This window comes from Typopeltis vanoorti, chromosome 8 (genome assembly GCF_054136105.1).
Source record: "Typopeltis vanoorti isolate ZY-2024b chromosome 8, IOZ_Tvanoo_1.0, whole genome shotgun sequence".
Classification (NCBI taxonomy): Eukaryota; Metazoa; Arthropoda; class Arachnida; order Uropygi; family Thelyphonidae; genus Typopeltis; species Typopeltis vanoorti.
In genome coordinates this window covers 21,978,384-21,995,000 of record NC_143556.1, presented here as the reverse complement: position 1 = coordinate 21,995,000, position 16,617 = coordinate 21,978,384, and the positions used below count along the sequence as shown (strand labels likewise).

The window sequence follows — 16,617 nt, the reverse complement described above, 5'->3', positions numbered from 1 at the left end:
GCACCGACTTTGCAGAAACCACCCGCCAACGTAAATCGAATCCACCACGCGAGGAATGGGAGGGCCTACTCTGCAGGTAGAACAACGAAACGCACCTAAGACAACCTACGATGCAGCCGATTATACTGGAGGCAAAATCAGATAACGAATTGAAGAGACAATAAATATGAAGATTTATTGTGAATACGGAGATTTGGTCAAACATAATAATTTAGCAGTGATAAAGTGTTGCAAACGGTAAGAGACATCAAAATGAGAATTAACGCACTAACTGACAGGTAACACAATTTGATGAAAGAGACATCTGAACTCTGTTAAGAACTTCATTCTCTAAAACTACAATACGAACGTTTAACTCAGTAACAACATAAAGAAGATCTTGTCATAAACGGTCTTCCTGAAACTGCATCTACAGAAAACCTCAGAGACATAGTTTTAAAATTATCCCCCCATTACAGCTTATCCGATTTACGGTCTGAATGTCGTTTCCTAGGAAGAGCAAAAAAACAAGGCTTGCCACGACCTGCACCAGTCATAGTTTGTCTTACAATCAAGTCCACAAGAGACGATCTTATAAAAGCCAGCAGACAGAAAAGACCAGTTGCCAAGGACTTGAATGCATTGCAAGACAATAACACCATTCAACCAGAATCTCTTGTACCATGCAAGAAAAGCAAAAACAGAAAAAATTACCAATATTTGTGGATGAGAGAGGCCAAGATATTCTTGAGGAAGTCACAAACTTCAAAGCCAGTACAAATCAGAAAAAAAGTCTCCTAATTAGTTCAAAAAGAATACCACAATAAAAATCATTCAAAAAAACAAATCATTCCAGTAAACATCGAGAGAGATTAATTATTTGACCTCTCAAACATCAGCCTACTTCCAACACAGCAATCAAATCAATAAAAAATATCTAACCAGTGTCATCCCCAGATAAGCTTATTAAAAAGCTTTGAGGATGCAAGCTGAGACATTACATCTCATCCGAGATAAACGGAAAGAAAAAAATATATTTATTACATTGAAGTACTGCAGTTACAGCGCTTAAATACATTAAAAGCAAAAATTGTAAAATATAACATATTGTTATACTATAAATACTGTTAAAAATGTAATCTTATTCAATTACAAACTATAAATTACCATCTACAGTAACTATTATTAACACATTATACAAAAAAGGAACCTTTGCACGAAATTCGTTGTTAAAAAAAAATTTAAAAAAAAACTAGAACATGTTTTGTAAATGCATAATATGCAATCATAATTTTAATAATAAAAATAATTGAATTTAAAAAAATACTATTATTATTATTATTAATTTTCAGAATTTTTAAAATTTCTAATTTCTATAATTTCATAATGTAATTATTATGTATACAAGAAATAAAGTGTTTAAAATTATTATTATTATTATTATTATTATTATTATTATTATTATTATTATTATATCCGCTCCTGTTAATCTTCGGGTTTTTTTTCATTCCGTATAACGGCAAAACTGGACAGATAATCATTCCAGTAAACTAGCCTTAATTGCTTACGTCATAATTCTACCCGTATACAGTGATCAGAAGTAGAAAGGTTTTGCTTGAAGAACTGTAACTCATAATTGAATAACTCGACGCATGAGAGACAAGAAATAATTGACAGAGAGAAAGAGAGAGAGAGAATGAAAATAAACATTCTTATGTACTGTAAGTAAGATAACCAGATTTTTAGAAAGAGAAATCGGGTAGCAACTCATTGCATAGGGCACATCATCATTTCGTTTTCATTGTCAGATTTTCTTTATTTTAAGAATTTCTTTTTATAAGTATTTATGAAATTTACTCTCTCTTTTTTTTAATTTTGGAAGCGTATTGAAACATGGTAAAAGTTTCTAAATTTATTTTTAAGATAGTTGTGACTGATAGTTGGACTCGTAGATAGTCGCGCATGCTTCTAAGCTTGGACAAATGGCGCTTTACTAGAAATGAGTAAATAAACTGATGTTTCTGTGATATTTCCAGGCATTAATATTTATTACTCAAATGTTACGTTAGGCAAAAACAATTTTCCTTTCTTCACCACTCACCTTAAATTTTAATAAAAAACCCTCCTTAGTTTGAGTGTGTTCAGAATGATTTTTAATTAACTGTTCAGAATTCTGCTCAGCAATATTTTCTTTGTAGTCCTTCTGTGAGTTAGAAGAGTCTGGAAGATCCTCCTCTTGTCTAAGAACACTGGAGTCCCATTGACTTCTATCAGCAAGGAATTCTTTAAAAGCGTTAGATACCCTACTGCTTCTATCATAATAGAATGGTATTAGAATTCGACGTAAATCTCCTGGATCCCAAAAATTTGGGTCAATGGGATCTGGTTGTTTTCCTTCCATCTCAGGTAATAACGAATCTAAAATAAAATAAAATGAAAGAAATTCAATACTGCGCAAAGACTATCTTCACCACTCATACATAAGAAAAGCGATATACTGTCCATGTAAAAAAAAATTGAAATAGAGATAATATTCCATTCCCACTGGCTCTGGAACGTTTAATGAACAGCGACAGACAATTTTTATTAAAAAATTAAGATTGGTGGAAAGACAACACTTAGGATGAAAATGTCCAGTAGAATAACAGGAAAGTATTGCTTGGTTGGTTTTATTTGGATTGCGGCCAAAATAACTAAAGATTTGACGCCACATCGAATCCCTCTTCTCCACCCTTAGTTAAGGGCGGGGGGGGGGGGGATACTGAAAGGAAATTTCCGTTTTTATAAAAATTTGTTATAAAGTTTTGCTTTTGAAAGTTCGGTTGATGAAGTAGATCAAATTAATGTTGTTGTATTTAAATAGGTCGTCATTCGTATATTCGAATGACATTTCAGATTACTTCGGCAATTTTATCCCCTTATTGTAAAGAATAAAATGTCAAATAACCGTTAATCATAAACGATTCATAGATCAGTTTGTTGCAAAAAGAAAATTCTTAATCTATGAAAAGATACGAAGCAGATATAATCAGTTTGTACACACTACAAAATCACTTTCAATACAAACTTCGAAAGGCATTGAAAGAAGCAAAAGACATTCGACCTTGAATAAGATGCGTTCTACTCAATCGCCTCTCAAGGCGAATGACTTCATTGGATTCGCATAAACCTAATAACACTATAATAGGTGGGTTAATCCCATGTTTAGCGAGGCGGCAGGAGGTTATTGGAAGAAAATTTCAGTTTTTATAAACTTTGTTAAAAATGTTCGTCTCTAAAAGTTCATTTAACAGAGGAAATCACAAGTCGTTCTATCTAAAATACGTTATCATGAAATACTGATATTGAGTGCCGCATACGTGATGCTGCAAACAGTCCAAAGTCTCATCGCGGGAGGGCGCTCCAGTCGACACAATCCACTATCTCAGCTACTTAATCCTTTACCTATAAACGATTGCCCTATTTCTCGTCTACACACAGCGCTATCTACGCCCTTCCAATATTATGTTTTGTGTGTAAATTTCGAGTGTTCTCTGCCTGCATGAGGATGGAAAAGCAGAGTCGTCGGAAGGGGAAACCCTCCTAACTCACCTTCAGTTGAAAAAGTCCATATACTGGTAAATGCTCTCTCCTGAAAACAGGAATCGAACTCGGGTCTTTTCCAATTAATGTTCTGTGGTTCCTCCAGTAACGCGACGAAGGAGCTCAACCAATAAATTGCATTACATTAATCGCTAAAATTCCATCCACTTAAAAATTTTTAGTTTATTGTACTTATTTGTATACTGATATTTATTTATAATTTTTATTTATATTCTTACTGCTAACCTTATTCAAAATGCCTAATTATTTTAAATCTCATAGACCAGTATGTCCTAATTTTTTTTAACTATTATTAACATATTAGCTTTATTCTAATTGGTATCTAATTCTACTTTTATTGTTTAACGTCTCATTAATTCCAAATTCTTATTTGTTTTATTGCATATTATAAAGCACAATTCATTTTCTTACCATATTTTCTTTATTGTATTTATTTAATCATACTTATTTTTTAAATAAGTGCTTCGATATCTTCTTGGATTATTCTATAATTACAGTTTCTCTATTTTATTTTGACAAATAACAACGCTCTTACTAAAATTGAGTTATATTCTTTTGGTTTATTAGTCGACCATAAATATTAAAAGATCTACACCTGATCTTTTCTAAACAGAAATCAAGGTTATGATATTTAAAGACATCTGGAAAAGCCTAATATAATCACTTAGCTTACCAGAATTTCATTTCGCGAAAAATTATACAACACGCTCAACGAACAATGACCGAGACTCCACGCTCCATGCATGATGTTACGCGTCAGTTTTAATATTACTTGATTAGACTGTGCTACTCCATTCTCCTTTTTTACTAGTCAACGGTATTGTACCGACTTTTTTGTCCTGAAGAAGCCAGAGAGAATAACTGGTGAAACTTGTTATTGTGTCGATCTTTTAATATTTATGGTCGACTAATAAACCAAAAGAATATAACTCAATTTTAATGTTAAGTGACCAAATAATTTAACAATAATAACACTCTTACTTATTTAGTAATAAATAAGTACTGTAGTTGGATAAATCCACTTACCAAATCAGTAATCAGCTGAGTGGCGAACTAATTCGTTGCAGTTTAAGTTCTTAGTGTTTTCCACACTACGTGTTGCACTAATTCTTTTCGTAACTTTAGATCTTAACAGCGTTTAGACAAATGAGCAAGTTACAATATCTAACAGTACAATAAAAGCGGAAGTTATTAAAAAAAAAAAAAAACTTCCTGTATCATAGATGGCAGCACAGCTTAACTTAGTACGTCACATCCTAGAATGGGACCTGCTGTAATGTAACATAATATAAGTTTAATGAACAGGCTACAGTATCTAACAGTACCATAAAAGCGGAAGTTATTTAAAATAAAATAAAAAAAAACTTCCTGTATCATAGATGGCAGCACAGCTTAAACTAGTACGTCACATTCCTAGAATTGGACCTGCTGAATTGTAATATAATGCACTTTTTCTTTTCCTTTGTTTGTGTGTAAGTGTTTTTCCCTTCGTTTTCATATCAGAAGAACGAAGTTTCATCTCTCTTTTCGAAACATTAAATTATAACGTGTTTTAGATTATTTATATTTAATTATAATATGGATAGCAGTGAAATGCGAATTTTTGAAACTATAAGTTACAAAATCGAAATTTTGTAACTTTTGTGCAAATTTTGAAAACTTTCTTAACTTTCGTAGATTTATATTCCAATTGCCGAAGTTAAATTAGTGCAATGAACAAGTGCGTCGTACATGAAATTATTGTAAAAATTTAGTTTCGCATTCTGATTCAAAAATATTAACGCATCCTACATTCATGATAAGCTGCATTAAAAAAAAAATCGGAAAAATATTTACGAAAATGGAATGTTTTTGAAATTCAGAATGAAATTTGAAACACTAAAAGATCTAAAGATATGACTTTGTTTGATTACGAAATGCACACAGTTTATATGCCTGTTCACAACTGAGAATATAGCATAATTGGTTTAAATTTTATTGTAGAATTATGTAGTAAAGTTTGTGTGCTTATGTATAGTACTGCACATAAATATTCTGATGCGAAGACCTGGGTTCGATTCGCATCTAGGACACGAAAAAACTGTATAAGGAATGTTTCAACCGAGGATAAGTTCGCCGATCTCATACAAGATGGCGGGGTAGTCTCCTATCAGAAACTTTACACTGGCTTCATAGCTTTGTTCTTCTCCCAGTTTCTCTTACACAGATTTTCTTATTCGATTTTCGGATATGCTCGCATAAATCTAACTTGGAACACTTTAGAAATTTCTCTGTAATTTTCACATTTAATTTTATCAATTATTCTGCACGTTATTTAATGATTTTGTAATTTCTTATTAATGTGAATTTCTACTCCAATGAATGATGAAGTTGTTTTAATTTTGCATTTTTATTTAAACGCTTTTGTCTTTTTGATTCCCTTCGGATATTATGGATTGGAAGTATACTGTAGCACGTGAAATTTAACAAAAAAAATCTAAATAATAATCATTAATTATTATTATTATTATTATTATTATTATTATTATTATTATTTTGTTAGACTTTGATCTTTTGATCTTTATTGGGGTTGTGTTTGTAGAACATTCTAGCAGCAAGCTAACCTGCAATTAATACTACTACAGATTTGTATTTTCTAATACCCTTACGTAAGATCTTTCATGTATGGCCACATACGGTATGAGAAATTTCAAATAAATAAATAAATAAATAAATCCGTATAGAAAAATAACGAAACATAAGTTTAAAAACGAAGTAGGCATACTTTTCTAATGCTTTGGTTTGTATTTAAAAAACACCTATTTTGTTCATTCATCATGAATATATATGTATAAAACTAGCAGATGTTGGAATACATGTGCCACATATTTGAATATTAATCATTAATGTTAAAAAAAGTACGGATAATTTTCTGATTTTTTTTTATATTTTGAATTTGGAAATATCTTATAAAACGTTTTCTTTTATTTTATTCATGACGAATATATATTTAAAATTATCGGATAATGTTGTCTACGTATTGGAAAATACGACACGAAGAGATGCTTACATATGGAGTGAACGAGGGGGTGGGGTTTGGAAATTTCTGATCAACACGTACAACAAAAATGATATTAAAAGCAACTGACATAACCACAAGATAGAACATGCTAGTAGCAGAGTTACGAAGGTAACTTATGTTCTTACGTGTATATTCTCTCGTCTATTCTTATATCTTCGTATGTTCTTTATTGGTTATATCAGTTGTTTTAATATAACTTTTCTTCTAGGTGTTTATCAGAACTTTACAAACCCCCCACTTTCGCAATGTTTACCAAAACAAGTAAAATCGAGTTACGGCAATTCTTTCTCAAACTATTTCCTTAAGGTCGAACGATCTGTGGGCGATGCAAAGAATCATTTAACTTACTAGTTTTGGAAGCGAGGGTGGGTTGTCCAGCCTCATACTACGCATACTGGACACAGAATGAGAAACTTCGCAGAAATTAATATAACTTAATATTAATATAACACAGAGGAAGTTCTGTTTGTCTGTACAAACCTTCTCAGACGACCGCGATCTAGTTCCTGACGACAGTCTTAGGACCATAATAAAGCCTCTTAGACAAACAATAGGCATTATTTTTCCGCTGATTAAACACCCAGGATATCTCATCTTTTTCGAAACCAGTCAGGTGTACTGTCTTCGAAATGGTGGCTCCAGTCAGACTGATGCCCACAATAAGCCTTTTATCAATCCGAAAATCCTTTGTTTCTTTCCTATTGCGATCAACACTACTGATCAGCAGCATTCTTAAATAGTTACCTAAAACAGGTGACGTTTACGTATATTTTCGTAAAGGTTTGTAAGTCATTGGCTGGTATGTGTAAGATGGCAAGCTATTTCCGTGGTGACTGAGCAATTTCATCCTGCAAATTGCGTTCAACAACGCAGCAATTAGCAAATATTAATTAATTAGCTTATGACGACACATTGGCCTTGAGTCCCATGCAGGCAGTAAGGCACCAATATGAAGCTGATGGTTAGAATGTAGTTTTGTCCATCAGTTGCATTGTGTTTTCTTAATCGGTTTGACAAGGAGGGACGAAAAACCCGAGTTTCCAGGAGATAAAAAAAACCCTCTACGTCGTATGAGGCCGGCTAACTCACCATTTGACTGAAGACACCTGATAAAGGTTCCTTTGGTCATAGACAAGATTCGAACCCGAATCTTTCCAACAAAAGGACTCGTCTCGTCTTTACCAACCGAGCTACGGAGGCTCCATCAGTAGAAAACGTGTCTTAGTTTCACAGCCAAGACGGATTTAAAGCTGATGTGTTCCATAAGCTATAATTTTAAGAAGCCTCTGCTGGATAGAGTTTAGCTTATCTACTGAGGCGGAGGCCCTTGTAATGAGATCCTAAGCTATAGCCGCTATAGCTTACATGCAAATCCGCCTTATTGACAATCTTATTAATTCTTAGTTACATAACATTCATAACTGACATTGTTTCCAATATGAACCGAAACACATAAAGTAGAAATTATTTATTCAGCAAGCTTCCTACGATCATGTGGGGTACTTCGTATCAAATGGATTCGATATATTTCTATTCCGTATTTACCTTCAGCCTTGTGGTTGATGGGGGTAGCGATTTAATGCCGCCATACTAGGGAGATAATTACAGTTCCAAACGTAGTTTCCCGTTGACTTCATTGCCTCAAGTATTTATGACTGTAGCCATGTGTTCACGAGACCGGTTTGCTTGTTTTAAGGGATAAAAATCGCGAGTTACCGTATGAGGACGGTTAACTCACCTTTAGTCGAAAGAGACCAGACGTGAGGAACCTTTATCTGGTTCCTCACATCATGGACGAGAATCGAACCCAGTTTTTTCCGACCAAAGAGCTTCATCTACACCGACTGAGCTGCGGAGGCTCCATATATTTCTATATGTTCCATATATAGAATACATAAACTGACACACACATAAAATTGCCGTTAAATAAATGGCGCACATCGTACTGAGATTTCATACATACGGCGAATTGCTCAAGTGAGCTGAAAAAGCTCCATCATAACCTACTTTCCATTATCTTAGGTCATTCATGTATGCTGTCCAAGTTGGTTTAAAGGAGAACCTGATTTTTGTTACAATGTGTTCATGAACAAACGAGCTTCTAAATGGGGAAAACCTAATACGTCGATATCAGCCAGTAAACTCACATTCAGTTGAAAAAAAAATAAAAATAAAAATAAAGGTTTTTACATCCCGGATGGGATTCTAACCCTTCTCTTTCCAATCAAGGGCACCGTACGTTTATTTCGGTGAATGTGAGAAGAGCCTCAGTAGTTAGATGAACAGACACACACAATTCTGTTGCAAACACACTTGCATCCATTTCGTAATGCGGAAAACACTTATAAGATCACATAAGCATAAGACAACTGATTAACAATAAATCTATGAAAGCGCGTTTAGTAATTGGATGTTAGCAATATGGAAGGTAAGTTAACTGCGCTCTCAATTAACTGCTTGTCACGTGCTCCTGGAATGTAAAACAGAATATTTCTACCATTTCTTCTAATTCATTTATTATTTTAGTATTACTCGAAATTAGGATTATATGAAATGCATGCGATACACGCATCCGTGTGTGGGTGGGTGGGTGGGCCCTTCTCATGTACTGTAGTTACTAATACCAAGAGAGAAAAACTAAACGTGACATTTCCTCTGTCAAGGCTCCATGAACTGTTTCTTCTTGTATTCATCTTGTAATTTACGCAAAGTAAAATGCAGAAAATCTCACCAACTCGAAAGGCGGGCAGCTACTCGCAAATAATATTCGTTGTTGTCTTATTGCCTTGATGCATAAAGATATGAACATTTTGAGCAAAGACCGAAGAAATAAACAGGCTCAACAAAAGCATTGGCGTTGATGAAATTGTAAAACAGCCTGTTTTAATACAGCGTTTAGCCAAATAGTCCCACCTGTTCATATTATGAGTAGGATTGTCCCTCAGGCACGCATGCGTAAGAGCAGAACATTTTGCGCCAACTAAAGTGTTTCTGTTGTCAAAACAAAAGCCCCTCAGTTTGAAACTGAAATTCGTTATCAACACGTAATGTTTAGTCCACTTTAAATTAAGCGAACCACCAGAGATATTTTCATCAAATCTGCTACTTGTTTTTATTATTTTTGATACTTAACAAATATTAATAATTTGTTATTTCACTGAACTGAGTGGAATATTATTATGTCAAAATCCGTCGCTATTAAACCTCCAAGCCCTTTTATGCTGTGCGATTTATTTCTACATCCAGTTCAAAAGCTAATTATAGATTAAAAAATGCATATTGACTCTTCCGGAAAGACAGAATAAAAACACCAAGTTTGTTCGACATTACTTTTATAGCACCATCCAGTTTAAAAATATTGCGTTTTTTTTTTAGTCAGTGTCAGTAAAAATATTCTTCTCCACTGATGTTAAGAATTCTGCACCCAATACGTTTTCCTTTGAAAAATTCTGGTTCATGAATGCTAGCCGTTATGTATCAGGAATTATTTAAATTAAATATACACTCTGATTTAAATATTTAACCTGTAAATAACAGTTAAATGCTTCTTTCCGTTTATTTTATAATAGTTGTATGCGCTGAAATGTATATTAATGCACATTATACGCGAGCCACACAACAAACAAGTTATGAGATTTCACATCTATTAAAACCTGGTTACGAGAGTTGAGAATCGGAGAACTGAATTTCCTACTCTTGGCTGTTGTGGCAATTAACCAAGCAGTGAACAGTGCATTCCCTGGTACAGATGCATACGTAGAAATCACAACATATATAACTACAAATGAGATTCAAAGACATAACTTATCGCAAGTTTTATACCGTGGGAGAGCTAAAGATTTTTTTTTCTATTCTATGAATTTTTATATACTATTTTTTGCATTTTTTAAATTTATTTTTACATAGTCCGGAAACCTGCTCTAGTTACGAAACATGGGAACTTTTGCAAGCGACATCACGCCTCCAATAAGCTGGGAAGTAGTCTCACACCGGGCGATGAAATTCATCTCCCGCCTAAATACAATCACAAATATCCATGCCCTTAAGATATATGTTTATATTTTCTGACATACCTGGTGGAATTATGTTTTACCCATGCTCATATATTTCCGCAATCTGGTGCTTCTTTGTAAGGAGATTTATTTGAGTCGAGGTTGGCTATGTACTATGCACTCCTGCATACTGTTCGCGAGATTTCTCCTATGAATAGACAATGACTGGGTTTTAATACCATGGAGGTTCTGGTTATCCTTTAATTTTTATGTCAGTTTTGGTTTTACGATCAAAAGTAAGTTGGCCGATCTCATACGGGGGTAGGTGAGTGGTTTCTCGCAAAAACTCCAAAGTTTCTGGGAGAGAAAAAACAAAACAAAACAGATAAACTGGTACTGTGAGTACATATATCTACACACAAAGAATACTACTGCCAACGGGAATTCATCTTGCTCTATAATAATTTTTAGTAAAGTAAGCAGCATTGCTACCCCCCCCCCCCTCCACACACACGCCAACTATTACACTCAGGGGAAACGCACACATTTGTATCATATGTAAATGTCATTTGTTATATGTAACAGGTTATTTGTAACATGTCATTGATATTTTCTTCTTCCTAACGTTGCATATAATAATAATTACCATAATAATAAGAATGATAATTATTAATGTTTTTTTTTCGACCACTAAATAATGAAATAAGATGATTAGTTGTATGAAATTTCCGACCCATTAAAACCAAATTCTCGGTTATCATATTTAATAATAATTAATATTATATGACAATTATTATTGTAACAAGACAGGCAAGGATATATTAGCAAAGTGGTATTCAATTCAAGAATAATTGAGATGGCATCTCTGTTCAAAGAGAAAGGAAGGAATACAAGCGGAATTATAAGCTAGGACGTCCTGTCAGCACGAACATGCCGTGCATTTTCCTCCAATTTTATATTTGCACTTTTATATTTAATTTAAAAAGCCGTATGATTATGTATTAGAAATACCAGAGCATTTTTAATTATTTTTCGTTTAATAAAAAATTTAGGCAACAAGACAGTTTATGAATTATTATTATTTTCATAACTAACGAATAAAACTACACTCTCCGTTAAAGTTAAAAACTACCTCGAAATATAGTTAAAGTGAAAAATGCAATTGCAGTAAATTTTTGAATGGAGGGGAGAATTCGAATTTGTGCGCGTCAATCACGTTTTGCACATCTTTTGAAATTATAAGCTAATGCAATGACTTCATTAGCTTATTATCAGAAATCCGATATTTTAAAATTTTCCTCATTCTTTTGATATTCATCAACAGCTGATGATAAGATTGGGCACTTGAACTCTTCTTTTAATGTTTGTGTTGCCTGCTATCATCGCAGTCATTGGACTTTAAAACAGCAGGAGGCGCAGTGGTAGTTAGAAATTCGATATTCTCGAAAAGGAGATAAATCAGAAGTCTTTTCGTTAAAACAGGACGACTGCTATTGTCTTGCGGGGGCATTATAGATAGCTTTCCCATTATCTTCAAACTTGAAATGAAGCAGAATCAGATTTGTGTTAATTATGACACAAACGTTCTTCTAACATTTTGAACTGAAAAGAAAATATTGACAAAGAAAAGAATTCCGAAGAAATTGTAGTTAAGGTATTCATTAACTAAAAGGTGCCACCCAAAATTTCGGAGGATTTTAATAGTTCTCCCAAACCGGTCGTAATACGGCCTTCCGTCGCTATAAAGGGCATGCAGCATCCTTTGTGAATCAATATGCTGACCCGGATGAGTAGAATCCGGTATAGATGATTCTTTGCTCCGGATTTCAAGGAACAAAGAATCGGCATCGAATTTTGCTGCCACCTGATTAAACTGCTGCAGAATCTCCCCAAATGCTTAAGGAAACGTTTGGAAGTCGCCAAATTCACAGGGGTCGAAAAAATCGAGTCAAGTTTGCATTAATGTCATGCTATTTTTTATTTTGACATGCAAGGCATTTTCCACAAGGAATTACTTCCCCTCCCTGGTCAAGCTGTCAGAGGTAAGTTTTACTGTGAGGTTTTAAAGCGGCTAAGGGAGAGCATTCGGGGGAAAACATCCATACAAATGGAAGAACAACGACTTTGTTCCCTACACATCACTCCTTGTTCGATAGTTCCTGGCTGCCAAAAACATGATAGTCATTCCCTAACCACCCTATTCGCTTGACCTATTCTCCCCACCCCCGAGATATTTTCCTTGTTCTCCAAGATGAAATTCCATGTGCAAAGACGTTGTTTGGACACCATTGGAGATCCAGCAGAATCGCAGGAGGTGTTCAGCACATCACTTGAGCACCTCCAGGGACACATGGAATCATGTAAAGAGATCGCTGTATAGATGTCCAAAGAGACAACTTACAATGAGACAGTGAAAACTAGAAGTCAGGATAAGTGATTTTTTTGATGGTCAAATTCCCCAACCTTTGGTTAGCACTTCCTACACTTAACGCAGTATTTTCAGCTGTCAGTATTTAACGCACTTAGTATACAATGAAACTAAGGTGAGAAACATAATACATAGTAGTAACATAGTAACACAGAGAAACATAGTAGTAATAATACATGCATCCCCGGTCATACAACACGTTAGGTTACAGACCACAGCCGTATAGCGAATTTCGTTGTATAGTGAATCACTTCCGTTTTTATCACTTTCAGAATGCATGTAATGGCTAAATAATGTTTTAAGTAGTCATATATGTGTGCATAAATGACGTAAATAAAGCATTCATTTACGTCAGGTACGCAAGCGAAATATTTAGAATAATTTTCCGAAACATAAAAATTATTCTAAATCGCATGGCTTAAAAGGAAGACGCCGACCTGTTTAGTCATGTTTCATCAAATAGTAAAAATTTGTTCTTTTTCTTTTAGAATACTGTAGTTTAATAATATTTTAGAATAAAATTAACTGAAATGATCAATAATTTCAAGGATTACTGGCCTCAACGCACTAGTCTCCGGGGCTATAAATGCTTCTTGCGTTATTGTTAAATTAAAACATAATCACTAAAGCATTTTGGTTACGTCAGTTTAAAAAAACAAAAACAAATAATAAATAAAAAGTAATAAATAACATTTTCAGCATAATGTCTTTCTCACAAGCAAACAAAAGAAGTTAGCTGTTAGAAGATTCCCAAGGCAGGAAGAAATATTTATAAAAACAAACTATAAACGAAAAAGGTAGTTTGACTTGCTGCATTTGGTCCGCTTCTAATGGAAAGACGTTTTCCTGAACTGTGTAATATATATATAAAATAAAAAATTGTACTGTTTCAGAAAAAAAAAGAAAAAGAAATAATATTTAAAAAATGTATTTCAAATTTTAAAAGATAATGCAATTCAAAATGGTCACAATTAAAACATATTCTGTGTGTGTGTGTGTGTGTGTGTGTGTGTGTGTGTGTGTGTGTGTGTGTGTGTGTGTGTGTGTGTGTGTGTGTGTAGTAAGCAGATGATAGCGCCCACTCTGCTAGGTTCTAAAATTAGAGGGAAAAATAAAAAAGATTCCATATAATTTTAAGGGAAAAGGAAAAAAAAAACACTTATTAAAATTGGATATGAATACATTAAGTGAATATCCTTCAAAAAAATCTGAATAGCCACTAGACGGGTTTTATCAGATTTGGAAGAGTGCAGGAAAATTACTGATGCCAATTATGATGATCATTGCTGTGAATCAAGCAGGCTTCGTTAGTTCATAGATAATTCTCTGTTAGTTGCAAGACTATCAGGGAAAAAAAATACAAATCATACGCATTACATTTGACAGGAATATAAATAAGAGATTCAAGCCAACGTGCGTTATTAATTGTTAAATTAGGGATGCGCCGAAGTGGGATTTGGCCGAAGCCCCGTACAGCGAATATTCGGTTTAAATTTGACTGAAGCTCTGAACATATCACAAGTGTAATAAACATACTAACAGCTGCACTGGGCTTTGTGGTCCTTATAAATAAAACATTGAATCGACTATATAAAACAAATAAATAGATAAATAAGATATTGGAAGTTTCGTGGAGGGAAAAAAGCTGCAATATACAAGACTTTTTAAAAGCAACGATCTGACACGAAAAATGTACGACACTTTGTCTATAAATACTGGATTGCATTAGCTAAAACAAATTTTAAAAAATAATAATCTAAAAGAGACATTCGTCTTTCTGTATAAGCTTACCTTTAATGCTTTAGCTTATGGTTATAGATTGTTGTTCTCTCTTCTCGCTCTCTTTTGTCAGAAATATTTCGAATTTAATAATTAACCAATGAAATACAACTTCAAGCGTTCCTAACGATGATCTGAGCGATGCCAAATCCTACTCTGCATTCTTCTCCTTTTAAAGGTGAAACTAAGAACTCCCACTTGACATTACAAATAAACCAACGAACTGCCGCTGTTTCTTCGTAGCAGTTATTTCATTACACTAAGTAAACGGATAATGAAAGTCAATTCCATGAACTACGCAGACGAGGAACTTGGAGAACTATAGATGGCAGCACAAACGTGTCTTTCTACCTGTGAGTTAAAAAAATACAAATAACAAAATATAATTCTACAACGATTAATTATAGATCCTGGCGTTTGTTAATTTTTCGTTTCTAAATTTTTCTGTTTCTCAATAACACTCTTGTCTAGAATAAAGTAAAATTTAATAAATAGAAAAAGGGAACAAAACACAGTGACTTCAAATTCAGAATTTCATTATGATATGTAGAATGAACAGCTATATTATATTATATATTTATTTATACTACTTAATATAAATATATTTATTTATTTATATGTAAGAAAAGAAATATAATTAAGTTTCGTTCGAATCCTCAACAATTTTTGTTTACCGAATGTATTAATATAATGGGGTTAAATGGGGTTATATGGATGAATAACACCATTAAGCTTGAGCTGCAAAAATAGAAACAGCTGTGGAAGGAATTTAAAGAGAAAGGTGACCTGCAGGCACATGGACTGTATAAAGCGCAGGTCAGAAGGGTAACGAGTGTGGTAAGAAAAGCAAAACTGGATTATGAAAGAAAATTAGCCATGCAGGCTAAAGAGAATCGCGAACAGTTTTTTCGATATGTTGCAAGTAAAAGAAACAATGTATATGGCAGAATGATTTTAAGGAATGCCGATGGTAGGGACATAACCGAATCAGTTGATTTAGTTGAATTACTGAGCGAGCACTTTGCAAGAGTATATCATCCAGGTGACATTGCAGGAATGAAGGAACAACCAGCTTATACCGGAATGGTGGTGAATGAAGTGGAAGTGAATAGTCTATTACAGAACATCAAAGTCAATACATCTGTGGGATTGGATGGTATACCAACTCATGTCGTACGTGAAGCGGCTAAAAATTGTCAGTGTCCTTGACCATTTTGTTTAATTTGAGTCTCGGGTCTTGGTTATTCCCGAGGGGGTGAGAAGAGGAGAAAATAGTTCCACTGCATAAAGGAGGTTCCAAGACTGGTGTTGTAAATTACCGACCGATCAGCATATCAGGAATCGTTGTCAAGGTCTTGGAGAAAATAGTCAAGAGGAGAATACAGGAATGGATAGATGAAAATGGGATACTGTATGGGGAACAGCATAGTTTTGTGAAGGGTAGATCATGCCAGTAACTTGCTCACGTTTTATAACACAGTGACAACTGAAATGATTAAGGGTAATGGGTTTACAGTGATCCTACTGGACCTTGCTAAGGCCTTTGACATGATACCACATGGAATTCTAATCAGTAAATTGCAGCATATGGGGGATGGATATAGGGTTGGTGAGATGGATAGGAGGGTGGTTGATGGGGAGATATCAGAGAGTGGTTTATTCAGGAGTGGAGTCCAAAAGACGGCCTGTGACTAGTGGTGTGCCACAGGGTTCTGTTCTTGGACCACTGCTGTTTAATTTGTTCATTAATGATATAGGAAAGGATCTGAAAGGAA

General features: G+C 34.2%; 1 protein-coding gene across 2 annotated transcripts in view; it reads right to left on the bottom strand.

Moving 5' to 3' along the window:
- Nucleotides 1-15,089, bottom strand: part of LOC150103820 (uncharacterized) — a 23,256-nt gene extending 8,167 nt beyond the window's left edge. Inside the window, exons 1-2 of one of the 2 annotated variants that reach the window (XM_090397021.1) lie at nucleotides 14,855-15,089; nucleotides 2,081-2,397 (exon numbers count right to left, since the gene is read on the bottom strand). In XM_090397021.1, coding sequence (XP_090253147.1) covers nucleotides 2,081-2,380 — 300 coding nt within the window. In that variant the 5' untranslated portion in view covers nucleotides 2,381-2,397; nucleotides 14,855-15,089. Of the gene's footprint in view, nucleotides 1-2,080; nucleotides 2,398-4,608; nucleotides 4,720-14,854 lie in introns of those variants that run through there. The other variant, XM_090397022.1, reaches the window with a different exon arrangement.
- Between the last annotated feature and the right edge of the window lie 1,528 nt (nucleotides 15,090-16,617).